Source organism: Jaculus jaculus, chromosome 13 (genome assembly GCF_020740685.1).
Source record: "Jaculus jaculus isolate mJacJac1 chromosome 13, mJacJac1.mat.Y.cur, whole genome shotgun sequence".
Taxonomy (NCBI): Eukaryota; Metazoa; Chordata; class Mammalia; order Rodentia; family Dipodidae; genus Jaculus; species Jaculus jaculus.
The window spans coordinates 2,764,078-2,791,496 of NC_059114.1; the positions used below are offsets into that span (position 1 = coordinate 2,764,078).

The window sequence follows — 27,419 nt, forward strand, 5'->3', positions numbered from 1 at the left end:
TGGGGCTGCAGAGTGGTTAAAGGTGGTTCCTGCAAAGTTCAGTTCCCCAGTGTCTCAATAAGCCAGACCCACAAGGTGGCTTGGAGTTAGATTACAGTGGCTAGAGGCCCTCAAAAACAAACAAACAAACAAACAAACAAAAACAGTATATTTAGGCTTTAGTGGACAATTTGAATAGCTCACAAAAAAGAAAATAAACCTCTACTGAGCACAAAATTAAGTTTTCCTTTTATAAATCACTTTAATCCCCATTGTCACTCCTGTAGCATGTGAAAAAGGTGAGGAGTCAGTCCCCAGAGGAAAGTGTATTGCTGAGGCAATCAATAAGAAAAAGCCATATGGCTTCTCAAAGAACCTCTCCCTGTCTCCCCTTGGGTCACGTGGTTGGTTAGCCACTATAAACAGGGGCATCAATTCTGCTGTGATGGTACAATTTCTGCCAGAGACCAGCACAGACCCCACTGCTGACAGGGGAAGGACTTTGACTCATTTATGCAAAATTGGCTAGGAAACAACATTGCCTGAATTGGGAGCATCATGGTACCAGCACCACACCTTCAGGTCCTTGGCAATGTTTCTTCCTCTCCCTCCAGCGGACTCTGACTGGGGTCCCTAGGACCTGCTGCATCACAAGTGGAGATGAAGAGGTTGGATTCACGTTTCCAGGTCAATTATACAACTGAACAGTGCATGAAGATGCCACTGTATTGATGCACTTTAAATTAACCTGTTTGAATTCAAGGATGCTTGGACACAGAAACAAACTGATCTTTTTCTAGCACTTTATTTGGAGGTAAGTAGATTTCTAAAAAAAATTATTAAACTTAATTGCATTAGAATTTGAACAAAAGGGTATATTTGTAACTTTCATGGGAAATGTGAACTTTGGAGATTATTATTATTATTATTATTATGAGTTTTGGGTTTTCGAGGTAGAACATTGCTCTAGTTCAGGCTGAATGCTGGGATTAAAGGTGTGTGCCACCATGCCTGGCAGAAATTAATTTTTCTTTTTTGAGGTAGAGTCTTATTCTAGCCCAGGCTGACCTGGAATTCACTATGGAGTCTCAGGGTGGCCTTGAACTCACAGCAATCCTCCTACCTCTGCCTCCCGAGTGCTGAGATTAAAGGTGTGCACCACTACGCCCAACTTATTTATTTATTTATTTATAGCTAAAATCTCACTCTAGCTTAGGCCAACCTGGAATTAACTTTGTGTTCTTAGAGTGGCCATGAACTCAACAACAAAAACCAAAAAACCTCTTTATTGACTGTGTGAGAGAAAAAAAATGGGAAAAAGTTACTCCTTATTTAGTCTTATACTGCAGCAAATAGGATGATGTTTGAATGACTATCTCACAGGGATATGTGATAATTTGAGTAAACAAAACAGTAGATGTTTCCCCTATTTATACTGAGAGGAAAACATCAATACCATCATGTGACAGAAAGTGAAAGGGCCATTCAAAGCTTGTAACTTGTTCAGTTATCCAATAACTTGCTGGCAGATCTGGAACTAACATTCTTGTTATCTTTCTTGTTTCAATTTTTTTTTTTCCATCTTCCATGGTGAAGCTTAAAGCGTTCAAAGTTATTCTCATCTTTTTGAACATTTAAGCTCAGATATGGAGTGAGAAAATTCCAAAGGGAGATGACAGACAGGAATTCAACTAATATACAGGCTAAAAGGAATAAAAAAAAAAAAAAAGGAGTCATGATATGTATTTATCGTGAAAAGTGATAAATAGTTTAGAATGCTCAACTATTGGTGACATATTCTAAGATGATCACAGATGAAGTCACAAACATCCCCTCCATAGCTTTCTCAAATACAGATGCAGATGATAACAGATAACAGATGCTCAGTTTTGTTTAGGCTCTTAGTTACTGACAAACATTCTAAAATTCATGATAGGAATCAGAATTCAAATTGCTTAAAACATGAACTACCCTTTAACTCATAGAGATTCTCCTACCTCTGCCTCCTGAGTGCTGGGATTAAAGGCTACATCATGAATTCCAGGTCAGCCTAGGCTATAGCAAGACCCTATCACAAAAAACCAAAAACAAGCAAAACAAAACATTATTTCATATATATAGCTATGACTATACTATATATTTCAAATTTCTCTTTAAACTTAAAAAAAATATTTGAGAAAGAGAAAGAGGGAAGAGAGAGAGAAAGAGAATAAGAGAGAAGGAGAGAGAGAGAGAGTATGAGCATGCCAGGGCTTTGTCCCCTGCAAATAACCTCCAGACACACATGCTACCTGTGCATCTGGTTTACGTGGGTCCTGGGGAATCAAATCTGGGTCCTTAGGCTTTGCAGGCAAGCCCCTTAATCATGAAGCCATTTTTCCAGCCTTCAGATTTCTTATCAGGTGGGAGTAAGGGGACATTTTTAGGGGACTAAATGTTCTAGAATGAAAAGGAAAGTCAGGTGTGGTGGTGCATGCCTTTAATCCCAGCACTTGGGAGGCAGGAGTAGGAAGATAGCCATGAGTTTGAGGCTACCTTGAGACTACCTAGTGAATTCCAGGTAGGCCTGGGCTAGAGTGAGACCCTACCTCAAAGAAAAAAAAAAAAAAAAAAGACGGGTGGGGATGGGGAATCAACCACTGCTAACATTTTGATGTCCATGAGTAAAATTGAAAAAAATACATATTCTGATATTGACAAAATAACAAAAAATAATTTAGTTTTTCATTGGGATTTCACTGGGATATACATTGTTAGTTTTTAGAATTGTCATCTTATTATATTAGAGAACTCTGGGCTCTCCATAGCCTCCACTTGTGGCACCATAGTTCATATGTGTGCTTCTATGTGCCAGGCACTGCCCCAAACCATTTATGCAAAAATTGGTGCTTCATGTACAATGGTCCCTTGGTCCCCTGTGGTGGAGCCTGATGGTTCAGGGGTTGTAATGGGAATAGGAAACTGAGTTTCAACAGGCAGAGCCTTTTCAACTGTTAACCCCTGAAAGCTTGAAGTTGTAAAAGTTTCTAAGCAATTCCTCTGAGCACCTCAGTCCTCAGATTACTGTAGTTTCTGTGCCTAATAGAGGAGTGTGCATTCCTTTACTTCTAATGTGCAGAGTCAGGCCGAATCAATGTGTTTGTGCTTCACATGAGGAGAACTTAGAAAATCACTAATGTCTTTAATTTACAAATGAGGAACCTATAGCCAGGCGTGGTGGTGCACGCCTTTAATCCCAGTATGTGGGAGGTAGAGGTAGGAGGATTGCTGTGAGGCAACCCTGAGACTACATAGTGAATTCCAGGTCAGCCTAAGCTAGACTGAGACCCTACCTTGAAAACAAACAAACAAAAAGAAGAAGAAGAAAAAAAAAAAACCCAAAACAAATGAGGTACCTGGAGGTCAGGGGACAAGCAATATTCCTAGGTTAATGCAACTAATTAGGGAAGGTGGGTGTATCAGCCCAGCCAAATACCACATCATTAAATCATCCTATATAGATTCTATGATCCAAAAGTAGGAGATTACATCTGCAGACAGATGCTGTCTGCATCCATTTGGTGGAAAGGCTGGAGTGGGGAGATGAAGAAGTGGTTTTAACCAATTCCCACAACCAGGGACTGTCACTATTGATGAGGAACTAGAGTGAATTCAAATAACCAGAACGGCATCTTCGCTAGTGACTGATAGTGGGTGCACAGCGAGAAGAAGTGAGAACGAGGGGCCCAGGAATCAGAAGAGCACCAAAGACAAAACCCTGTGCGTGTGGAAACTGACAGTATGCTCTGAACTTCCACCCAAACAGTTCTGGACCTGTTACAGATATGTAAAGACTTCTGAGATGAAAGTACGGACACTTATATTTCCATCAGTATGGTAACAGCATCAGATTGCGAATTTCTGAAAATCTGTAGGCAAATGATTATAATGTAGGGACACAGTCAATAAATCTGTTTTAATGACTTCCTGACCTTGTGTATTTCAGGGCACCACACGTTATACCATCTAGCATGAGCTGGGCGAACGAGAGTGTCCCCCGGGAGTTCATCCTCTTAGGGTTTTCAGATCGGCCATGGCTGGAGCTGCCTCTCTTTGTGGTATTCCTGGTCTCCTACATCTTGACCATCTTTGGCAACATGGCAATCATTCTTGTATCACGCCTGGATTCCAAACTCCATACCCCCATGTACTTTTTCCTCACCAACCTCTCGCTTCTCGACCTGTGTTACACCACAAGCACCGTCCCGCAGATGCTGATCAACATACGCAGCACCAGGAAGGTCATCAGCTACGGCGGCTGCGTGGCCCAGCTGTTCATCTTCCTGGCCTTGGGTTCCACCGAATGCCTCCTCCTGGGCGTCATGTCCTTTGACAGGTTTGTGGCCATCTGTCGTCCTCTGCATTACTCAGTCATCATGCACCAAAGACTCTGCTTTCAGCTAGCGGCTGCATCGTGGATCAGCGGCTTCAGCAACTCAGTATTGCAGTCCACCTGGACCCTTCACATGCCACTGTGCGGTCACCGAGAAGTGGACCATTTCTTCTGCGAAGTCCCCGCGCTGCTCAAGTTGTCCTGTGTGGACACAACGGCCAACGAGGCCGAGCTGTTCTTCATCAGCGTGCTGTTCCTTTTAATTCCCGTCACGCTCATCCTTATATCATATGCCTTCATCGTCCAGGCAGTATTGAGGATACAGTCAGCCGAAGGTCGACGAAAGGCGTTTGGGACATGTGGCTCTCACCTGATTGTGGTGACACTTTTTTATGGCACTGCTATCTATATGTACCTGCAGCCACCATCCCCTGCCTCCAAGGACCGGGGGAAGATGGTGTCCCTGTTCTATGGTATCATCACACCCATGCTGAACCCCCTTATCTACACACTCAGGAATAAAGAGGTGAAGGGAGCCTTTAAGAGGTTGATGGCAAGGGTTTCCTTGATCAGAAAACAAGGAATGTCAAAATGATAGGCCCTGTCAAAGTTGCCACCACTCAAAAACTTACACTGTTTTTTTCTTACTGTTCTTAGAACTATTACGATGAACTCACCCAAATAAAATATCACTGATAAAGAACCACATTTGTTTTCTAAAGTCTAGATATTTTCATTTCACAAGAACTAGCATTTTATAACCCTCCTAAGATGTGTTACCTTAAATATTTTGTCTTCTTCTTTTTTAAATTTTTCTTGGTTTTTCAAGGTAGGGTCTCACTCTAGTCCAGGCTGACCTGGAATTCATTATGTAGTCTCAGGGTGGCCTTGAACTCAGGGTGATCCTCCTACTTCTGCCTCCCAAGTGCTGTGATTAAAGGCATGTACCACCACACCTGGCTTAAAAAGAAAGAAAGAAAGAAAGAAAGAAAGAAAGAAAGAAAGAAAGAAAGAAAGCGAGAAAGAGAATACAGGCCTGGTGTGGTGGCCCATGCCCTTAATCTCAACACAAACTGGCCTCTTGCCTCTGTAAATAAACTTGAGGAATGTGCCACTTTGTGCATCTAGCTTTACATGGGTACTGGTGAATTGAACATGGGCTGGCAAGCTTTGCAAGCAAACAATACCTTTAACCACTGAGCCATCTTCCCAGCCCACAAAAGCTTTGTCTCTTAAACTTTTTTCCCCCTTTGGTTTATATTTACTTATTTATTTATTTGAGGTAGGATCTCACTCTGGCTCAGGCTGACCTGGAATTAACTATGTAGTCTCAGGGTGGCCTCAAACTCACGGCAATCTTCCTACCTCTGCCTCCCGAGTGCTGGGATTAAAGGTGTGTGCCACCATGCCTGGATTATTTTTATTGACAACTTCCATAATTGTAAACAACATTCCATGTCAACTCTCTCCCTCCACTTTCCCTTTGAAACTCCATTCTCCATCATATCTCCTCCCCCTCTCAATCAGTCTCTTTTACTTTGATGTCATTATCTTTTCCTTCTATTATGATGGTCTTGTGTAGGTAGTGTCAGGCACTGTGAGGTCATGGATATCCAGGCCATTTCATGTTTCCTTTTTTTTTTTTTTTTTTTGAGGTAGGATTTCTAGCTCAGGGTGGCCTCGAACTCACAGCGATCCTCCTACCTTTGCCTCCTGCATTTTGGGATTAAAAGCATGCACTACCATGCCTGACTTGTCCTCAATTTTTCTAGCCTTTGTTTGTATGTTTGGGGCAGATTCTTAGGCATCTCTGGGTCTAGAGTAAAAGCTTGGAAATCCTTTCTCCAGAAGCAGCCCCTTAAAAAGAAACATTTGGGCTGGGGAAATGGCTTAGCGGTTAAGGTGCTTGCCTGCAAAACCTAAAGACCCCAGTTGGATCCCCCAGGGCCTACATAAGCCAGATGCACAAGGGGTGTGTGCATCTGGAGTTTGTTTGCAGTGGCTAGAGGCCCTGGTGTACCCATTTTCTCTCTCTGCCTCTTTGTCTCTCTCAAATAAATACATAAATAAATAAAATATTTTTAAAAGAAACATTTATCTGTGTGCATGTGTGTGTTAAACACCAGGATCTTTTGCCACTGCACATGAATGCCATATGCAGGTGCACTTTTTGTGGTCTGGCTTTCCATGGGCACTGGGGAATTGAACCCAGCTCAGCAGACTTTGAAAGCAGGCACCTTTGTCTGCTGAGTCGTCTCCTCAGTCCAACTTTTCAATACACACAGGGATATTCTCTCTCTCCCCGCAACACACAAACACACCTACATTTTTTCCAGACTTTTGCAGCTCTAGTAAATGTCTGTAAAGCCACACAAAGCCTCCTCTTCTTAATTACAAATATATACTTAAGAGACTTAGGCTAACTTTCATACTTCCTATTCCAGCACAATACTAAAATCCACAATTATTTTTCCCCAGTTTCATTCAGGCCTTCCATTTGTTTATTTTTGTAACTACTGCTTGCCTTAAAGTGAAATCTTATTTTATATACCAAAAAAAAAAAAAAACCCAAAAACAACCAATTGAGACCAACTTTTAAACCTGAATCAGATAATAGATAAAAAACAAAAACAAAAACAACAAATGCTTTCAATCCCAGCACTCCAGAGGCAGAGTAGGAGGATCACTGTGAGTTCGAGGTCAGCCTGGGACTACATAGTGAATTTCAGATCAGCCAGGGCTACATTAAGACCCTACCTCCAAAAGAAAAATGTCATAAAAATTGATGTTTTCTTTCCCCCTATCCTTTATTTTATTTTTTAATTTGTTTATTTAAGAGCGACAGACAGAGAGAGAAAGGCAGATTGAAAGAGAGAGAGAATGGGCATGCCAGGGCCTCCAGCCACTGCAAATGAACTCCAGATGCATGCGCCCCCTTGTGCATCTGACCTACATGGGTCCTGGAGATTCAAATGGGGATCATTTGGCTTTGCAGGCAAACGCCTTAACCACTAAACCATCTCTCCAGCACACCCTCCCCTTTACATACACAATGACTTAGTTCTTGAAACTTGCATTTATTCCTTGTCATTGTCTAAATAGTCCCTAACTTTATTTCTTTGTCTTTTATTTCGTAAAATATCTATTTATTTATTTCCAACCACAGAGAGAAAGAGGGTAAGAGAATGGCCCTGCCAGGGCCTGTTGCTACTGCACAGAAACTCCAGATACTAGGGAATCAAACTGGGCCTTCAGGTTTTGCAAGAAAGTGTCTTAACAACTGAGCAATCTTCCTCTTCTTCTTCTTCTTCTTCTTCTTCTTCTTCTCCTTCTCCTTCTTCTTCTTCTTCTTCTTCTTCTTCTTCTTCTTCTTCTTCTTCTTCTTCTTCTTCCTCTTCTTCCTCCTCCTCTTCTTCTTCTTCTTCTTCTTCTTCTTCTTCTTCTTCTTCTTCTTCTTCTTCTTCTTCTTCTTCTTCTTCTTCTTCTTCTTCTTCTTCTCCTTCTTCTCCTCCTCCTCCTCCTCCTCCTCCTCCTCCTCCTCCTCCTCCTCCTCCTCCTCCTTCTTCTTCTCTCTCTCTCTCTCTCTTTTTTTTGGGGGGGGGTTTGTTCGAGGTAGGGTTTTGATCTAGCCCAGGCTGACGTGTAATTCACTGTGTAGTCTCAGGGTGGCCTTGAACTCACAGCAATCCTCCTACCTCTGCCTCCCGAGTGCTGGGATTAAAGGCATGCACTACCACACCTAGCTCCCTTTTTTATCTTTTAAAATAGTGGGAAGAGTTGGGCATACAAATATAGATGCAGATAATATATAGGTGATATAGAGAATGATTGTGTAGCATGCATAAGGCCCTAAGTTCAATTCCTAGTACCACAAAAATAATTAACATATAAAATAAAAAAAATTAAAGTGGGGGTAAGCTATGCTCATGTATAAACTGAGATGTCAGGTGGAAATGGCACACGAGGTACAACGTGAGACAGGGCACCCAGGCAATGGAAGAGAGGGTTGGAGATAAGGCCTCTGGTCCTTCAGGGTCTCTGAGGGGAGGGGCTGTTCTGCAGTGGCTGGGGTCTGAGTGGGGTTTGGGGAGAGGCGCAAAGAACAGAGTCAAGTTACAATGCAAGGTTGCCTTAGGTCCAGCAGCAGGGTCTCTTGAAGTGACCACGTTCCCCCAAGTGTGTCATGATGACACATTTTGGATTTACTATGTGTAAGTGACACGAAGAATTTTGGCTCCATGTGTAATTCATTCAATACTCCTGATCGTTTATAGAACAGATTTATCCTCTGGACTTTCTGTTGAAAGGATAACACTCCAGCCATCACATCATGGATGCTATACGAAGTCATTTAACACGAGTTATTATTATTATTTTTTTAAATCTGTGTGTAGCAGTGATGGTTGTACCTTTTGATAGAAATTTTCCCTTAATCTGCGCTCTATTTTCCTGGAAGAGATTCCAGACCGAAGGCCAAGTCCTGTCACACCCAAAGCCTCCGCCCGCTGCGTTTGCCCTGGAGCCCAGGAGGGTGCAGCATTGGGTCCCCGCGGGCTTGCGCTCAGCCCCGGTGTCCTCTCCCTCCTTCTGCCCGCGTCTTCTATCCGTGTCCTCGGGCTTTCTTCCTCAGTGTCCTCTCCCAGTCAGTCCTTCCGCGACACTCCTCTGCTGGCTCTACTCCTGAAAGCCCCAGCCGCCCAGGCCAGCGTGCGGACCGCCACCGACCCCGCCCCTCCGGGCCAAGCCCCGCCCACCCGGGCTCAGGCCCCGCCCCGCCCCGCCCCGCCCCGCCCCGCCCGGGCTGCCCTGCACCCGCAAGATCCGCCTTCGCCTGGGACGCCCTGTAGTTGCAAAAAAAATTAATGAACGTAAGAAGCAACGTTATGAGGCTGTGTTCAAGAAGAGTGAAAAACCACGTAAACCCCTTTTTTTAGAAAGTACTTTGACCTAGAAAAAAAAAAATTCAAACAAGAAAGCCTTATATAAGATGAGTAAAAGTGTAGATTGCAGCAATTCTGTAGTGGTAGAATTCTTGTTCTCTGAACACGAGACCTGTGATTGGTCCATTAATCTTTGCAAATATCTTTAAAATGTAAACCGTTTCAGAGCTCGCGGCTTTTCCCTTCTGGACCTTTTGTTTGATTACACATTTAAACTGCATATTCTCATCGTTTCCAGATGAAAGGGGCAAGCCGGGTAGGACATAGGCAGTTACAGGTATATTGCGTGTAGTTTCTTTGATAATATTCGAGATTTATTATTATTATTTTGGGTAGCAACTTACGTCACGATTCAACAACTAATTAAAATGAACTCCAACGCAATCTTAAAAAAAAAAAAAAAAGGCCACAGCTTGTAGATGAGAGAAAGGGATCCTTGAAGAGCGCTCACGTCACATATAGCAGAGTGGCGCAGCGGAAGCGTGCTGGGCCCATAACCCAGAGGTCGATGGATCGAAACCATCCTCTGCTAAGGCTTTTTTACCACTCAAAATTTCACCAATCTTAACCCCGTTTGAGTATACAAATTAAAACAGCCAGAAAGCTTTCGATTTAAATTTAAGAACCCCGAGGCGCTTGCTCCTTTACAGAGCTGAACTTAAACCCGGCAGCCTAAATACCTTCACGTCTGCATAGCCGCTTTTAATTATGAGTGTCTAAGGCTGCAGTTTTTAAAGGAGCCGTGTATGGCCGTGTATCAGCTAAAGGGAAATGGCAGACATGACCTCTCCCCTTGCTCAGTCTTCCTCACCGTGGCCCTTAGCACTGTGCGGCACATGGCATGATTTATTCCTTTGGTATTCTCTCCCATTGGGAAGTAAACTCGGGGAACTGGGGATTTTGTGTTTGGACACTGTGGCTTTCACTGTTCAGAGAATGTGGCCTGACCACCCCTGCCATACCTTGAGTACTGGTAGTTTGGTATGAATAAAAAGTCTCAATTTCGAAATTCACTAAGTACCAGTATTTAGCATTATTTTTCACCTTCTTATACCTTTTTTAAAAATTGCACAAATGACCCACACAGTTGATCTGTTTAACACCATTGGACATTGACTACAAGTCTGTTTTATATTTAAAGTGGGGAGAGAAGAGAGGAGGAGGAGGAAGCGAGATTCATAAAATATAAATGCTCTTTAGTTTCTTTTTAGTCATATTTCAATCCTCTCTGGGCAACATTTTTTTTTTTTAAATTTGATGTTTGTCTGTCTCATTCTCTCTTTACACTTGCCTGGAATTTCTGTGAATTTTCCATGTTTTAGAAACTGACCATTTCTGCTAGAATAGACTTTGGAGACAGTTTTTAACTGAGAAAAAGGGGGAACAAGGAAGCCAGGTTACACAGAAAACAAAACAAAACACCCAAAAAAGCAAGCCTTCTGAGCATTGCTTTTCAGATGCTCATTTTACAGCTTTGGAGTCCTGTGTAATTTTCAAACCTCCACAATGCTTGGTAGCACATACATACATACATACATACATATATATATAAATGAATGATTGGGTGGATGGACGGCCTGAATCCAAACCTCAAAATATGAAGGTCTAGAACTCTGTGTGTTGGGTGGGCAGGGTTGGGGAGGAGCAGTACTCTCAAGGAGAGAGCTGAGTGTCTATCTGGTGAGCTTTGGAGAAGGAAAGGGGGACTGAACCTAACATATCCATCTCACCTTCCTTTCCACACTCATCAGCTGGAACAAGGTGGAATTTTGTCAGTTTATAACAACATGTAGTCTGTACTGAGTTGTACATCAAAGTCATCCGACCCCATTGTCCAGTGGTCCTGGAGGTGCTGCCACGGGCGCTCAGCTCTCTTCAGCACTAGAAGGACATCCTGGGCTCTCCTGGCTCCACTCCCAAGCCTTGGGCCATTATTCTGACAACCCTTACCTCTGTTGTGAATAAAGTTTGGATCCCGCTCCATGTCAAGCTGTCTATGTCTGCTTATTGCTGGGTGCTGATTAGGGGAACTGTCTTCACCTGGCCTTCTAGATGCAGGCGCTTCTAAGTACAGGAGGGGAAGGGATGTGGTCTTCGGGTACCATTGCAACTGAGACTTCCGATGAAGGATTTTCAGATACCATATTTCATAGTGTTACAATGACCCATGAAAATAACATTTAAATTCTATGAGTTTTGCCTGTAGCCCTAAAAACTCAGGAGACCAAGGCAGGAACATCACATGAGCTCTCAAGTTGGAAATCAGGCTGGGCAACATAGCAAGATCCTGCTTGAATAAAGAGAAGAAAATCCTCCAAGTGTAAATTAGTATTTATAGCTTTTCTCTATAAAACTGTGTTGCCCTCTAGGATAGAATTGACATCTTCCTTCACCTTTTTCACTCATGATCTTTTAAAACAACAACAAAAATGAACTTTTGGTCTGGAGAGATGGCTCAGAGGTTAAAGGCTTGTTTGCAAAGGCTCTGACCTGGGTTCAATTTCTCAGTACCCATATAAAGCCTAATATGCAAAACAGTGCATGCCTCTGAAGTTTGCAGTGGTAAGAAGTCTTACCACACCCATACTCTCTCTGTGTGTTCATAAATAAATATTTAAACATTCTTTTTATTTATTTGCAAATGTGTGTATGGGTGTGCCAGGGCCTCTCGCCACTGCAAACACCGGACACTTGCCTGGTTTAAGTGGGCAATTTGGGAATTGAATCCAGCCTGACAGGCTTTGCAAGCAAGCACCTTTAATCACCGGGTCATTTTCCCAGCCCCTACATTCTAAATCTTAATCTTTATGATACTTAGGTCAGTAGAAGGCCATTAGTTCTTCTTCACAGACATAAACAGAAAGTTCTAAAAAATCCGTGATTCTGCCGGGCATGATGGCACACATGCCTTTAATCCCAGCACTTGGGAGGCAGAGGTAGGAGGATTGCTGTGAGGTCGAGGCTACCCTGAGAAGACAGAGTGAATTCCAGGTCAGCCTGGACTAGAGTGAAACCCTACCTCGAAAAACAAACAAACAAACAAAATTCAGTGATTCATTATCTAATGAATTTAAACATAAATAGGCCATGAGGAGGGAATTAGGAATTGTGGGAGTAGATCATTTGCAGAAGAGATTTATATTGGGAAGGGCCCACGTTGGACTTCATCTTGAGATAGCCATTGTCTCTACTTTCCTCAAGAAAAGGGAAGGAATTTAAGAGCGAGCACCAAGCAGGTAGAGGGCAAAATGTCACAATGTGACAAGGTGATTAGATTAATAACCCAGTACAATCATTCAGCATTGAACGCATGTATGAAAACACTACATTGTGCTCCCTTCGAATGTACAATTTTGATTCCTTTAAAATTTTTTTTTATTTGGGAAAGAGACAGACATGGGTCAGATATAGAGTGAATGGGTATGGGTACACCAGGGCCTCTTGCCGCCGCAGATGAATTCCACATGCATGTGTCATTTTTTTGCATATTACTTTATGTGGGTACTGGGTAATCGAATCTGGGCCATCCGGCTTTTCAAGCCACTGTCTTTAATCACTAAGCCATCACTCCAGCGTGCACTGATTTTCTTAACTCTGAGCTCTAGAATGCTACCCCTCCCACTCCCAGGATGCTCACTGTGACACAGAGCACACACCATCCAGTTTTAACTGCACATGGGATGTACGAATGAACTTAAGTGATTTGTGGAGAGGGACTGTGTTGGAGGCAGGGTCTTACTCTAGCCCAGGGTGACCCGGAATTCACTATGCAGTCTCAGGGTGCCTCGGACGCACAGCGATCCTGCTACCTCTGCCGAGTGCTGGCATTAAAGGCGTGCGCAACACGCCCGGCTTGTAATTCATATGTTTTTCTGGAGGAGACAACATAGTAGCTGAAATGAATGCTATGGCACCAGAAAGAGGTTTTAAGCATTGCTGAGAGACTGGTCAGAGAAGTCTCGGGCTTTGCTTGGGTGGGTTGGTACGTTAAGGTCCGGAACCGGAGTATGGGGGGTGGGGGGAAGTTTCTTTTTTTGTTTTAATCATTAAAGAGTTTTCCTGGCCTCTCAGGTTCCCCTTCAGTTTAGTCACAAGTCACTTCAAATTGCTCAATGATAACCTTTGCAGCGCTGTAGGGCTGTGGTGACAAGAGCTCTCCAGAGCCCATGAAAAATGAACTTCGTCAGGATCCGACCTCAGGAAATGAAAAATGATCGACAATGTGAGTTCGACACTTTTGCAGAATTAAGTTTTTACACTTCACCAAGAGAACCCCATTGAAAAGCACAAACCAAACAGAGAGTATCCAATTACAACTTCTGGCGCGGTTTTCAAATACTGCCCTGGCCCAATCGCAGACGGGGGAGTGTGCAATCACAAACCGACGTTAACTAACTACTGCAGAGGAAAAAAAAAAAAAAAAAAAAAAAAAAAAAAGCCTAGGGCCTGAGGCTAATGTGGAAGAACACGAACCAAATTTGCCTCACAGTAAGCAGCTTCTGGGGCCTCATTGCTTCCCTCCCAGACAAAACCCCCACGATATGCAGAGGAAAAAAAAAGTGGATGGTTCTGAAAACAGCCTTGAATGTACAAGTTTACAAGAAGTTCTAAAATACCGAAATACTAGCCAAATGTGTAGCTGGCACAGGACCTGGTTTAAAGGGTGGCATTACAATGCGTAAAAGCACCAAAGGGAACCTGCATAAATTTTATCTAATGATTGGCCACAGTCAAGGTGACAACTTTAAAAAAAAACAACAAAACATTATGTAGTCTCAGGATGATGTTAACCTCATGGCAATCCTCCTACCTCTGCCTCCCTAGCGCTGGAATTAAAGGCGTGAGCCACCAAGGAACCATCTCTTAAAGCATACTGCCTTTGAAACGGTACCACCAGTGACAGAACTAAAAGAAACGTGACAACAGAGTATCCTAAGTTATGGACTTAGTCCTCCAAAAAACCCCCAGGAACAAAAGCAATGCGAACAGGCTCTTTCTTAGAAAAGGTGGTGGCTCTGAAAAGAGCCTTTGTGTGTGGGCAGAGGCAGCAGCGGGTACGCGGGGCCTACTTGGAGCTGGTGTACTTGGTGACGGCCTTGGTGCCCTCCGACACGGCGTGCTTGGCCAGCTCCCCGGGCAGCAGCAGGCGCACGGCCGTCTGGATCTCCCGCGACGTGATGGTCGAGCGCTTGTTGTAGTGCGCCAGGCGCGACGCCTCGCCCGCGATGCGCTCGAAGATGTCGTTCACGAACGAGTTCATGATGCCCATGGCCTTGGACGAGATGCCCGTGTCGGGGTGCACCTGCTTCAGCACCTTGTACACGTACACCGAGTAGCTCTCCTTGCGGCTGCGCTTGCGCTTCTTGCCGTCCTTCTTCTGCGCCTTCGTCACCGCCTTCTTCGAGCCCTTCTTCGGGGCCGGCGCCGACTTCGCGGGCTCGGGCATGACGGCTGCTGGAGAATCACGAACAGATCACGATCAGAGACCTCTAGTGAGGGCGAAAAGCCGGGGCCGAATTTTTAATGGGAAGTCTATGCAAATGAGGCATCTCCGAGCGGCCAGTTACGATGTAAAGAAGGATTCGTGACGTCACTGCATGTAAATTAGATTGCATCGTGTCTCCTTTCTCGTTGGCTACGTGGTTGAGCACCTTTTCCACCAATCCGAGCGCACCTCGTCCGCTTCCCTCTGCCACTATAAGAACCTTCTGACCGCCAGTCTCAAAGATTGTCACTTTGTCTTCCACTGTGTGTAGTTTCTTTAGCTCTTTGTCCATTCACAGCATAACATCATGTCCGGACGCGGCAAACAGGGCGGCAAGGCGCGCGCCAAGGCCAAGACGCGTTCCTCTCGGGCCGGCCTGCAGTTCCCGGTGGGCCGCGTGCACCGGCTGCTCCGCAAGGGCAACTACGCCGAGCGGGTGGGCGCCGGCGCCCCGGTGTACCTGGCGGCCGTGCTCGAGTACTTGACGGCCGAGATCCTGGAGCTGGCGGGCAACGCGGCCCGCGACAACAAGAAGACGCGCATCATCCCGCGCCACCTGCAGCTGGCCATCCGCAACGACGAGGAGCTCAACAAGCTGCTGGGCAAAGTGACGATCGCGCAGGGCGGCGTGCTGCCCAACATCCAGGCCGTGCTGCTGCCCAAGAAGACCGAGAGCCACCACAAGGCCAAGGGCAAGTGAGATGCCCACCCCGCCAACCACTCCCAAGATCAAAGGCTCTTTTCAGAGCCACCCACAGTTTCTTTAAAGGGCTGAACATGAGTACCTTGTTATTTGGGTGCAAGCAAGGAGGTCAACCACGAGACGGCAATAGGTCAAGGGCCATGAAATCTACAGTTCATTTTACTTTCTCAGAGGACCGCCTTCATCTGGTCCCTTCGAGCATCATGCACTGACACATTGTGCCACTCGAGCCCTTAGTTCCTTTCACAAAAGCACTAATAATTTAAACCATCACGTGTGAGGTTTTGAGTCAGCTTTTCTAGATGTAACGCCCCTAGATGAGACAAAAATGTACAAGCACAAACCCGTTTTCGGAGCTACTTGCATAATGCTGGGAATACACGAGGATCCACCCAGCCTGAGTGCAGACAAAACCCTTCACTGGAGTCGCCGCCACAGGCCGGCGCCTTCCTACAGGCCGACGGGCAAACCCAAGTTCTCGTGTTTCTGCAGTCAAGGTGTCAGGTCTTGGGACCAGTTTTACAAACCATGCATAGCATATAAACGGTACTGGTATTCAGACACTGACCAATACATTACTTATAACTTCACCGTATTATCCGAAACAGGAAAAATGCTCCAAGGAAAATGCTTTTAAGAACAGGCTAGATTGGTTTCCATGAATTCTAGTTGGCTTACTTTTGTGTTCCCCCCACCACCAGGTGGGGACTCTAGCTCAGGCTGGGTTTGCCTCGAACTCAGCAATCCACTTATCTGCCTCCGGAGTACTGAGATTAAAGACGTGAGCCACCACGCCCGGTTTTCTGCTTTAATTAGGGAATCCGCATGATTTTATTTTGTTAAAGAAATCTACAGGAATTCAAACTTTTCAGCGTGAAGAAAGGATTGCACTAAGAGCCAATCAGGGTGCTCGAGCTGCAGTCTGGCCAATCAGAAGCGGGTCGTTAGTATAAAGCCTGGTCGCGCAGGGAGCCTTTTAGTTCTCTGGCTTGAGTTCGTCTTCCGGAGGCATGGCCCGCACGAAGCAGACGGCGCGCAAGTCCACGGGCGGCAAGGCCCCGCGCAAGCAGCTGGCCACCAAGGCGGCCCGCAAGAGCGCGCCGGCCACGGGCGGCGTGAAGAAGCCGCACCGCTACCGGCCCGGCACCGTCGCGCTGCGCGAGATCCGCCGCTACCAGAAGTCCACCGAGCTGCTGATCCGCAAGCTGCCGTTCCAGCGGCTGGTGCGCGAGATCGCGCAGGACTTCAAGACGGACCTGCGCTTCCAGAGCTCGGCCGTGATGGCGCTGCAGGAGGCGAGCGAGGCCTACCTGGTGGGGCTGTTCGAGGACACCAACCTGTGCGCCATCCACGCCAAGAGGGTCACCATCATGCCCAAGGACATCCAGCTGGCGCGCCGCATCCGCGGCGAGAGGGCCTGAGTGCTCATGGGGATGCTCAGACAAACCAACGGCTCTTTTCAGAGCCACTTCGGATCTCTGTAAAGGACTGTTACACCGTTTCAGAAGTTCACTGTCAGGAATACTCGTTTAAGAAATTTCGCAGATCAACTTGTGATCCTTTTTGCCACCCTTGAGTGTGAAGGCCCAGGAGAACGTCGTTTCTGCAATGACCTAGAGTTTGAAGACCTCAGGGTTTCACTAGTTTACCGAAATTTGAAGCAGAAGGCAATAATTTAGCCATATGTGATAGTGCATATCTTTACTCTAGCATAGCAAGGCAAATTCAGGGTCAGCCTGGACTAGACACCCTATTAAAAAGAATTGAGCCAGCTCACAGGGCACACCTTTAATCCCAGTACTTGGGAGGCAGAGCTAGAATCGCTGTGAGCTCGAGGCCATCCTAAGCCTACCTACATAGTAATTTACACGTCAGCTTAGACTAAAGTGAGAAGTTACCTCAAAACAAAACAAAAAACCCTCTAAATCCACTTATGTAACATCTACTTTCCTACCTGTGCATGTCGTTACATATACACACGAGTGTTATGAATATACAAAAACCCACACATAAGATTGTTTTGATGCTTTTTCTCTTTTTTTTACAGGAGTCTGCTAAGAACTCAGTAAAAGAATTTTTTTTCTCTACACATACAATGCAGTAAGGCTTTGCAGATGCAGGATAGAGTGTTTAAGTAAAACGGTAAGTCAGCAGGCATGGGAAGCTCGTATTTTTAGAGCGTTTTTGAGTTCCTAGAGAAATCAAGAGCTTCTGTAGTGAAAGCTTGTGCACACCCGATTTTCAGCCCAGAGCTGGCAGGGACTGGTATAGAGAATTTTAGGGGTGAGATGGGAGAGCTGAAAGGAAGGGAAGTGGAGTCTACATTTCCAGAGTTATTTGTTCTTGCTGAGGCTCAGGAAACAATGCCATAATATATGCAGGGTTTTCTTTCTTCAAACAGAGCCACTGGGGAATAGTGAAGCCGAGTAGGACTGTCTCTGACTTCTGTAGCTACCCACCAGACATCACACTGTGAATCGTTGTGCTAGATAGCTCTGCTACAAGAAATGAATGCATATGCCTTGCAGGAAGACATACGATGACAGGCAGCTACAGGAATAAAATATACTTATTTTTTGTCTGAAACTCCTACCTCTCTCACTTCTTATTTGTGATGAATGTCTGTAGTGTTCTGGGTCTAAATTGCGCTGTGTATGGGGTAAGGGTTCTCCTGTGAGGGTCAATGAACATGATGAATCTATTTGCCGTTACTCTTGTTAATCTGTTTATTTTGCAGACCCAAATATCAAACTTCCAAAGGGGAGGCCCCTCCAAATTTACTTTATTGTTGTTATAGTTTTTTCAAGGCAGGGGTCTCACTTTAGCCAAGATTGACTTGGTACTCCCTTTGTAGCCCCTGGCTCGTCTGGAACTCTTCATGATCCTCCAACCTGCGGTTGCCAGGAGTTCAAGAGCTTGGATTTAAGGAAGCATGCCACCAAGCCTTGCTGCTGTTCGATTTTAATAACATGAGAACATCACCAGCTTAAGGGTACTTTAAGCATGAGAGTGGGGATAGTGATTAATGTAACCAAAGTAAAAGGAAAACATGTTTGTACATCTTATATTTAAGGTTTTAACTTGGTAAAAGAAGAAATACTATGGGGTGGAAGAAAAAACTTAAGACCATGAATCCATAGGGAGGCGAAGAGATTGACCAGCTGATGTTTTGAGGAGAGGTACTAATAAACCTTTATTTTTGCATTCAACAAGTCTTTATTGAGCACCTACTCTGGGCCCAGCACTGCACTAGGTGCTTCGGTAAAAGAAGTGTTAAGAGATGGTGTCATCCTCCAAGAGCTTACAAAACTAGAGGTAGAAATTAAGATATACATGGTGCAGGCAGCTTGTGACACACAGATGTGCAACTCCAGAAGTGGCTGGGAGCAGATTCTTGGGACAAGAGGTAAGAACTAATGCTTGATGAACAGGCAAAAGGCAAAAAATGAACAGGCTTAAAGACAAAAAATGAGACATTACTTTGGCTAGAGCAGGAGCTGGTGGTCACCTGTGAGCCCTGGGATCCCTGTACAAAAGGTCTTGGACTAAGCTAGTAGGCAGTGGACAGACACTGCAAGCCCTCTCCTCCCAAGAAGATCTGGGCGTTTCTTTGGACTCCTCTGCCTACCTACCCTTTCTCCTCATAGCCATCTTCCCACTTCTATTCCCTCGTCTAGACACTCAGTACAACCAGCAACAGAAACCTGAAATCCCTCCTGGAGAAACTGGCCAGAGACCCAGAGGCAAGTGAAAGTATCCACCCCAGTGATTTTATGCATGGATGAAGAGCAAAATGCTTGAAATTCCTCTAATAAAAAATAACTCTCCTCACATGGATCACCCTGTGAAAAAATGCACTGATTACTGATCACAGCTGTTAATAACACAGCCACACCTATCTAGATCCTCCCCTGAGATACCAATTGCCCTGGGGAATACCACCTCTTCAACCACTCAGATCCAGGCTTGGCATGGACTCTTAACCATGTCAGATGACAATTCCCTGGCACTCCAGGCCAACAACCTACATGGAAAGACTCAGTGGATTTTGATTCCATTTATTCCAGCATTTTCAGTGTTTAACTCTGTGGCAGCAGAGTGCCTTTGGGCAAAGGGAACATATGTGTTTGAAGACATTAAAATAGCCTTAGGTCTCATCAGTAGTTTTCCCAAGATCAGCTGGCGTTGGACACCAACTGGATCACAAAATCCTGCCCCATCCCTGTTCAACAGAGAGCAGAACTGTAACAAAGGGCACTCAGGGAGGGCCCATGGACTTCGGGGGCAGAAGGTCCCATAGGCAATGAGCAGGAGGAAGAGAAGCCCAACTGGGAAGTATAGATGAGTGATTATGAAGAGGGTGTTGTGACATTCACCAATGCAGAATCACAGGAACTCCTCTATACCTTCGCTGACACCTTCACCCGGTGCCTGGTCCCCTTCTTATGGCTCAAGTGGCCAGGAACATGCCTCTTGCTGAGACCCTGAGCCCTAGTTCCTGCCTGAGCCCCACATATCAACAGAAGCTTCACTTCTCTGGGATCCCTGGTTTCTGATGGGGGAGGATGCCTGGCCAGCACAAACTGATGTGGGAAGAGGAGGGACCCTACATCATGGCCACCCACCTCCCCATCTCAGTGGCCAGAGATCTCAGTGGTATCACTCATCTATAAAACATTTCTTTTAAATAAAGGGCAAAAAAAGACAAGTAAAAATAGTGTAAGATATGATCTAGCTAATTCAGAAGCCTGTAAGAAAAACAAGACAGGGCTGGAGACATGGTTTAGCAGATACTTGTCAGCGAAGCCTAATAACCCAGGTTTGATTCTCCACAGCAGAGATCAACTCTGAGCCCCTGATATGGTAGCATTCCTCAGGGTGACCTGCCAGCAACTTGGTGACAAATTTCCATCATGGAAATGGTAGCGTTTTGTCCTTACTGTAATAGACACTTATTCTGGGTATGCATTTGCTTTTCTTGCATGTAAGGCTTCTGCCAAAACTACCATCCGTGGGCTTACAGAATGCCTTATCCACTGTCATGGCATTCCACACAGCATTGCTTCTGACCAAGGAACTCACTTCACTGCCAAGGAAGTACAGCAGTGGGCTCATGATCATAGAATTCACTGGTCTTACCGTGTGCCCCATCACCCTGAAGCAGCTGGCTTAATAGAACTAGAACGATGGAATGGCCTTTTAAAGAAACAGCTACAGTGCTAAGTAGGCAGCAGTAGCCTGGAGGGCTAGGGGAGTGTCCTCCAGCAGGCTGTATATGCTCTGAATCAGCGTCCTATATATGGTGCTGTTTCTCTTATAGCCCAGATTTACAGGTCCAGGAATAAAGAGGTAGAAATAGGAATGATCCCACTTACCATCACCTCAAGTGACCCATTAGCCAAATTTTTGCTACCTGTTCCTGCAACCTTACACTCTGCTAGCCTAGAGGTCTTGGTGCCAGATGGGGAGTGCTTTTGCCAGGAGGCACAAAGAACGTTCCATTGAACTGGAAGCTAAGACTTCCCCCTGGCTGTGTTGGGCTTCTGATGCCCTCCAGTCAACAGGCTGAGAAAGGAGTTACAGTGGTAGCAGGGGTGATTGATCCAGGCTATGAAGGGTGAATTGGACTGCTCCTCCACAATGGAGGTAAGGAAGAGTATGTCTGGAGTCCAGATCCTTTAGGGTGCCTCTTGGTGTTACCATGCCCTGTTATCAAGGTCAATGGGCAACTGCAACAACCCAATCAAAGGCAGTGTGACAAATGCTCCAGATCCTTCAGGAATGAAGGTATGGGTCACCCTCCAGGTAAAAAACCAAGACCTGGGCTGTAGAGATGGCTTAGCGGTTAAGCGCTTGCCTGTTAAGCCTAAGGATCCCGGTTTGAGGCTCGGTTCCCCAGGTCCCACGTTAGCCAGATGCACAAGGGGGCGCACGTGTCTGGAGTTCGTTTGCAGTGGCTGGAAGCCCTGGTGCGCCCATTCTCTCTCTCTCCCTCTATCTGTCTTTCTCTCTGTGTCTGTCACTCTCAAATAAATAAATAAAAAATGAACAAAAAATATATAAAAAAAACAAACAAACCAAGACCTGCTGAGGTGCTTGCTGAAGTTGGAGGAAATACAGAATGGGTAGTGGAAGAAGGTGGTTACAAAGGTGAAGGTGGCAAAGGTCACGTGACCAGTTACAAAAACATGGACTGTAATTGCCATGAGTGTTTCTGCCTTACCTTGTTAAGAGTGTTTGTAGGTATCTACAGCACTATTAAGATGCTTTTGTTTTCCCTCTGTTTCTTTATTAGGTAATTAATACTGATTAAGATCATATCACTAGTTAACCACTGTTGAATTTATATTTGACTTATATTAGAGACTAAGCATTCCTCAAGAAACCTTGCTTTGTATGGGGGGGGGGATTGTATGTTTCTGGTTGTACAAGGGATAGTTATCTCATGTTAGGCGGAATTATGACCTCATTACTGTCTTCAGTTGGAAATCAAGTATGATGTAAGAAGATACGGTTTGGTGCAAAGTTGTCACGGGATGGACTTGTGGTAGTCAAGTTTGTGTCAACTTGATCTGTTTAGGAATCCACAAATATTCCTCATAAGTAGGTCTCTGAGATTGCTTCCAGTAGGGAGGAATTCTTCCCCTAGGGTGAGCTTTTCCCCCAGAGTGGGTGGCCTCTCTGGTGGTGGTGGGGGTTGGTTATCTAAAGAAGCTCTGGGAAGGAAAGGATCCCCTCCTCCCACCTGGCTGTTGATGCTGCTTGCTGTTCACTGCTTGCTGCTTTCCTTCATGGACTGAAGACCAGAGTCACTTCAGGACACCTCCAGGCCTTCAGTGCTGGATTGGGACTGCTGAGGCATCTAGCCATGTAGACTGAGCAGCTACTAGGTTCCTTGGCTCAGGCCTACAACCTGCCATGAGCTAATCCAATAAATTCCCTTTTAATACAGTTCACTCTATTGGTTGTGTTCCTCTGGAGAACTCTAACTAATACACCTGCAAAGCCTAAGAACCCAGGTTTGATTCCCTAGTACCCATGTAAGCCAGATGCACAAGGTGGTGCATGTGCCTGAAGTATCTTTACCGTGCTAAAGGCCCTGGTGTGCCTGTTCTCTCTCTTTCATCTGCCTTGGTCTCTCAAATAAATTAATAGTAAAGAAAATATTAAAAAAGTAAGTGAAGACAAAAATCAGGTGTCCAGGAGAAAGATGTGTGGCATAGCAACTTGACAATGTAATAAAGCAATAGGATTGAACCTAACTCTTTGAACTCAGAACATACAGAAATTGTCAATGAGACACTTGTGTATTGCCCAGCATTCCTCAGAATTCTGAGAAGGCAAGTAACCTTATGTAGTCATCTGATTAAGAGGGAAGGCGATGTGGAACTCAGAATACTGCCTGGACTTACTTCCCTTGGAAAAGCACATTTCTCCTAAGCAGAGAAAGACAGTTATTCACCCTAATCAATCAAGAAGGACTTACTGGACAACTTACTTGAATTAGTTGATGATTTGCTAAAGGGGGGGGGGGAGGAAGAAACATTTTGAAAGTATTGAAAATGAATCAAAATTCTCAGATTTTAGGAAATTGGGTTTCTTTAGTCAGTTTTCTCCACACAGGAAGAGCATTAATAAAGACTGTATTTTCACAAAGTGAGTTTCTAGATATTTTCACACTTGAAAAACATGAGTACCAGGGATGGTAAGTTGTGATCCATTTCCCCTCACACTGTCACTGTCCTGGTCACATTCCTATAACAAAAGACATCATAAGAGAAAACCATAGTAGACTGACTTCATTACTGACTTTATTAACTTTCCAGTGCTGGGGATTGAACTCAGGGCCTTGTATATAGTAGGTATGTACTGTATCACTGGCCCACGCCCCCGGTCCCACAACAGATTTATCTAATCAAATTTTAAGTGATATAAGCACCTTCAGAAAGACCCAAGGATTCAGAGGAAACTTCCTGCTCTTATGTTTAGATTTGATGGAGAATGAACAGCTGTGTAGGAATGTGACTAAGTGGACAGACAGAGTTTATCCTAGTGGTCAGTGACCAAGGAGAACTCCATGAGTCTTGTCTGGCTACTTCCTTCTTAGGCTACTTCCTTCTTGGTCTTTGTACAGCAGCAGTCCTTCCTCCTCACTGAAATGCCAGTCTGCAGTGGAGAGTGGGGAGAGAGAACATTTTAGGATTTCTCGCTTGCTTAGGAGGCGTGTGGTTCTAGTGTATATACTATCTGCCTTGTGAAAGAAGAATTCTTCCTCTTTAACTTGCTGTGGGAGAAAAAAAAAGAGGTCTGCTCTGGGAGACAGGAGGACAGGGGACCTTCAGAATGGATTTGTTTCCTGTTAGGTTTCAGGGTCTTAGAGGAACAAGATGGACAGTTTTTTTGATCTAAGACTATTGTAATGGAGGAGAGGAATAATGGAGGCAAAGAGAAAAGAGAGAGAGAGAGAGAGAGAGAGAGAGAATAAAGGATAGGGAGGGAGTATTCATGCACCTGGAGCAGTTGAAACAGAGAGCCGGTTAGGGCCAGGGGTAGCAGAGAAACTATTCTGTGAGGGAGGGGTCTTGTGTGATGTGCAGAGGTGTGGTGTGAGGGTGAAAGTGGCCTTCCCTCCTCCTTGCCCTGAGGTATCCTCAATTACCATCCCAGGAGGTGGTCCCAGCATTGATGGCCTAGCCTGGTCCAGTGGTTAGGGAAAGGTGTGTGTGTGGGGGGATGGGTGCAGAGCAGTGAGGCTCTAAGTAAATTTCCATTTGTTACTTCAAGATTCTCAGCATGCCAAAGTGCCCTGCAAGTATTGTGCTCTAAGCTTCAAACATGTGAAAGTTTTCAAGGCCAGCCGTGGTCCAGGCCACCAAACCAGAAACATTTCAGAGGATGTTAGGCAGTAACCTGAAGAGTCCACCCCAAACAAGTCGCTTGGGAACAAATACTAAAATGTGCAGGGAAACTTTCTTTGCCCTACTTCGTTTCCAGACAGAAGGTTGTGCCCGAAGTTTCTTTGTGTTTCAAATTTGAACCTGGGGGTTTCCTTTCCCAATCACACATATCTTCAAAAGCATTTACCATTACCAAGAGCATTACCAGGGGACAGAACGCTGCAGTTTTTTAGCAGTTGCAAGAGAAAAAGATAGCTGAAATGTGCCTACATGGTAAGGTTGAATACTTAGATTTCATTATTATTAACCAGGAAAGAGGCTGGCCTGCAGGCATGTAGATTGATCGTATTTTGGATTTAAAAAAACTCATAAATCTCCATTAGTTGCTCAAAGATTGATTGGTGAAATTTATTGAATCATAGAAGACAAACGTGGCTGCTGGAATTGGGGATGAGACAAAAACTATCAATGTGAGTCTGACACCTGCAGGACAGACAGGGCTTTTAGCAATTCTTTTCCCTTTTATCCCCTATTTCCAACCACAGGAGACAGTAGGAGGGAGCTCGGAGCAGCTCACTTTTATATTTTGGGAAGAAATGGAGAGCCAAAGCTCCCTCAAACAGCTTCCTGAAGTGTTTCTCAGAATGAAAACATCCAAAGAAGTCACTTCCCACCAGAAATATGGCAAATGAAGGACGTGAAGGAACAGCATGCACAAGGCGGCATTCATCCCCTCCTCTTCCCCCCACAAACACCAAATCTGAGAAGATTGAGAAAACCCACAGTGAAGGATTGATAACGATTACTTTAACGGCAGTCATCCACTTAGGTGTTTACAATTCCATCATACAGTAAAAAAAAAAAAAAACCGGTACAGAAGAGGCCATTTCAAAAGTGTCTTATACAACTGAGATCAACCCCCTCTTAAGATGGGCAAATTCGAACCCAGCAATCACTAGTACGGCCCTGACTCACAAAGTGGGAAAAACAGCCAGAGTAATTTCTTAAAATATGTTATTTATTTATTTCACATAATGAATCCAGAGGCATGTGCTACATTGCGCATCTGGCTTATCGTGGGGACTGGGGTATGGGACCTGGGTCTGCAGGTTTTGCAAGCAAGTGTCTTTAACCAGTGAGCCATCTCTCCGGTCTCCAGAGGAATTTTTACAAAGGCCCTGGAATCTGTAGTTTTAGGATCTCCCCTTCCATTTTCTCTGACCGCCTTGACAAGACTCTGGGAATCCAAATATTGTTAACAAGTATGGTGTTCCCAAACAGGTCCGTAGGAGAGTAACACCCTGCCCCCAGCTGTTCAGCCCCATGGTCTCCAGCTTGCAGGCAAGTCAGGTCGCGGCAGGGGCGGGAAGGGCCTGGGCAAGGGCGGCGTCTAGCACCACCGCAAAGCCCTGAGCGACACCATCCAGGGCATCACCAAGCCCGCCATCCGGCGCCTGGCCGCGTCAAGCGCCTCTGGGGTCTCATCTACGAGGTAGGGTTTTCCAGGGAGGGGGGCCCTCAATCTATCCCAGGCTGGCCTTGAACTCACAGCGGTCCTTCTACCTCTACCTCCTGCGTGCTGGCATTAAAGGCGGACGCGGAGTAGCAAGCACGGGTGGGCGTCCCAGTTACTCTCGTAGCCTTCTAGGACGTTGGGCCAAATCTTGTGTCTTTTGTTGTACATTAAAACAGCCACATCTCCCGAGTGAGTTGCTTTCATAGACAACGGGCAAGGGCTGAATGAAAGCGGCAGCCCTCAGGGTCTCAGGCCGACCATTGGAGCCATGCTTGTGCGCGTTCCGGTTGGAGAAGTGCTGCAAAAGTGCATTTTTACAACTGGCGCAATGTCTCCATTGTCAATAAAGTTCACTGGCCCAGTGACGCCCATTGTTTAAGCAATGGAAATACATTTATCCTCAAGTCTATACGCTCTTGGAATTTTGATGCTTGAAACTTTCCAATATTAATTTTACTTTTTTAGCCAACAAGGAAATATATCTGAACTTTTAAAACGACTGTGTAGGGGAGAAAAAGTTTCACTTTCACTAGCGGACTCTTTGGCGGGAAAAATGACGTCACGGGTGTACCATCCAATGAGAACGCGAGGCTCCTTATATATTCTGCGCTTTAGGGGGTCCTAAGCTCATTTTCTCTGGAGATCTGACCAGGCATGGCCCGCACAAAGCAGACGGCGCGCAAGTCCACGGGCGGCAAGGCCCCGCGCAAGCAGCTGGCCACCAAGGCGGCCCGCAAGAGCGCGCCGGCCACGGGCGGCGTGAAGAAGCCGCACCGCTACCGGCCCGGCACCGTGGCGCTGCGCGAGATCCGCCGCTACCAGAAGTCCACCGAGCTGCTGATCCGCAAGCTGCCGTTCCAGCGGCTGGTGCGCGAGATCGCGCAGGACTTCAAGACGGACCTGCGCTTCCAGAGCTCGGCCGTGATGGCGCTGCAGGAGGCGAGCGAGGCCTACCTGGTGGGGCTGTTCGAGGACACCAACCTGTGCGCCATCCACGCCAAGAGGGTCACCATCATGCCCAAGGACATCCAGCTGGCGCGCCGCATCCGCGGCGAGAGGGCCTGAGCCACCTTCCCCAGGCAGCCCCAGCCTCACTCCCAAAGGCTCTTTTCAGAGCCCCTCAGTTGCCACCAAAAGAGCTGTGAACTTCAGGGTGGAGTATCCCAGGGTCTGGTCAGGCGTACCATGATAGAGCAGTGCGCACTCCGGAGGTGCTGCTGTGAACACTGGGAATATGAGCGGAGTATGCGTCCTTTATGCAGCTTCAGGGTGGCCTCGAATTCACAGCAGTCCTACGTCTCCCGAGTGCTGGGTTTAAAGGCATGCACCCCTACGCTTGGCTTCAGAATTTATTTTTGTGTCATTATTTTAGACTGGCATGGAATTTGTGTAGTCACAAGCTGCCCTCTAAAATTGGTCTCCTGTTAAGTCCACCTTGTCACTACAGGACCACTTTGATACTGGGTTTTCATGAATTTGATAAGTGAAATTAAACCTCTGAGTTTTGTTTTTCCTCTTCAGATACGA

The 27,419-nt window shown here is 45.6% G+C and overlaps 4 protein-coding genes and 1 non-coding gene across 6 annotated transcripts; 4 read left to right on the forward strand and 1 right to left on the reverse strand.

The window, feature by feature from the left end:
* The first annotated feature begins 3,989 nt into the window (after positions 1-3,989).
* LOC105944937 (olfactory receptor 2B2) lies at positions 3,990-4,946 on the forward strand. The gene has a single exon (XM_012951776.2). The coding sequence runs from the start codon at positions 3,990-3,992 to the stop codon at positions 4,944-4,946; it is 957 nt and encodes a 318-aa protein (XP_012807230.2).
* A 4,805-nt stretch (positions 4,947-9,751) lies between these two features.
* Positions 9,752-9,823, forward strand: Trnam-cau. The gene has a single exon. It is a non-coding gene; the product is annotated as a tRNA-Met (tRNA).
* A 4,533-nt stretch (positions 9,824-14,356) lies between these two features.
* On the reverse strand, positions 14,357-14,758 carry LOC123454098 (histone H2B type 1-C/E/F/G/I). Its single transcript, XM_045132222.1, has one exon. It carries the CDS (start codon positions 14,735-14,737, stop codon positions 14,357-14,359), a length of 381 nt encoding a protein of 126 aa, XP_044988157.1. The 5' UTR covers positions 14,738-14,758.
* Positions 14,759-15,083: 325 nt separating this feature from the next.
* On the forward strand, positions 15,084-15,502 carry LOC123454089 (histone H2A type 1). 2 transcript variants are annotated; one of them, XM_045132213.1, is made up of 2 exons: positions 15,084-15,164; positions 15,270-15,502. In XM_045132213.1, exons 1-2 carry the CDS (start codon positions 15,084-15,086, stop codon positions 15,474-15,476), a joined length of 288 nt encoding a protein of 95 aa, XP_044988148.1. In that variant the 3' UTR covers positions 15,477-15,502. The 2 variants fall into 2 exon arrangements, with proteins under 2 accessions (XP_044988148.1, XP_044988147.1); XM_045132212.1 differs by having other exon boundaries at positions 15,084-15,502.
* Positions 15,503-16,489: 987 nt separating this feature from the next.
* On the forward strand, positions 16,490-26,981 carry LOC123454191. The gene is made up of 3 exons (XM_045132823.1): positions 16,490-16,894; positions 16,985-17,146; positions 26,541-26,981. The coding sequence occupies exons 1-3, from the start codon at positions 16,490-16,492 to the stop codon at positions 26,955-26,957; spliced, it is 984 nt and encodes a 327-aa protein (XP_044988758.1). The 3' UTR covers positions 26,958-26,981.
* The last annotated feature ends 438 nt before the right edge of the window (positions 26,982-27,419 follow it).

Excerpts from the sequence above, each read along its gene's own strand:
- LOC105944937 (XM_012951776.2), top strand. The coding sequence starts at position 3,990 with ATGAGCTGGGCGAACGAGAGTGTCCCCCGGGAGTTCATCCTCTTAGGG.
- LOC123454098 (XM_045132222.1), bottom strand. The coding sequence starts at position 14,737 with ATGCCCGAGCCCGCGAAGTCGGCGCCGGCCCCGAAGAAGGGCTCGAAG.
- LOC123454089 (XM_045132212.1), top strand. The coding sequence starts at position 15,084 with ATGTCCGGACGCGGCAAACAGGGCGGCAAGGCGCGCGCCAAGGCCAAG.
- LOC123454191 (XM_045132823.1), top strand. The coding sequence starts at position 16,490 with ATGGCCCGCACGAAGCAGACGGCGCGCAAGTCCACGGGCGGCAAGGCC. Across the intron at positions 16,895-16,984 it reads GCCGCATCCGCGGCGAGAGG|AAGTTCACTGTCAGGAATAC; the intron begins GCCTGAGTGCTC and ends ACACCGTTTCAG. Across the intron at positions 17,147-26,540 it reads ACCGAAATTTGAAGCAGAAG|CCAGGCATGGCCCGCACAAA; the intron begins GCAATAATTTAG and ends CTGGAGATCTGA.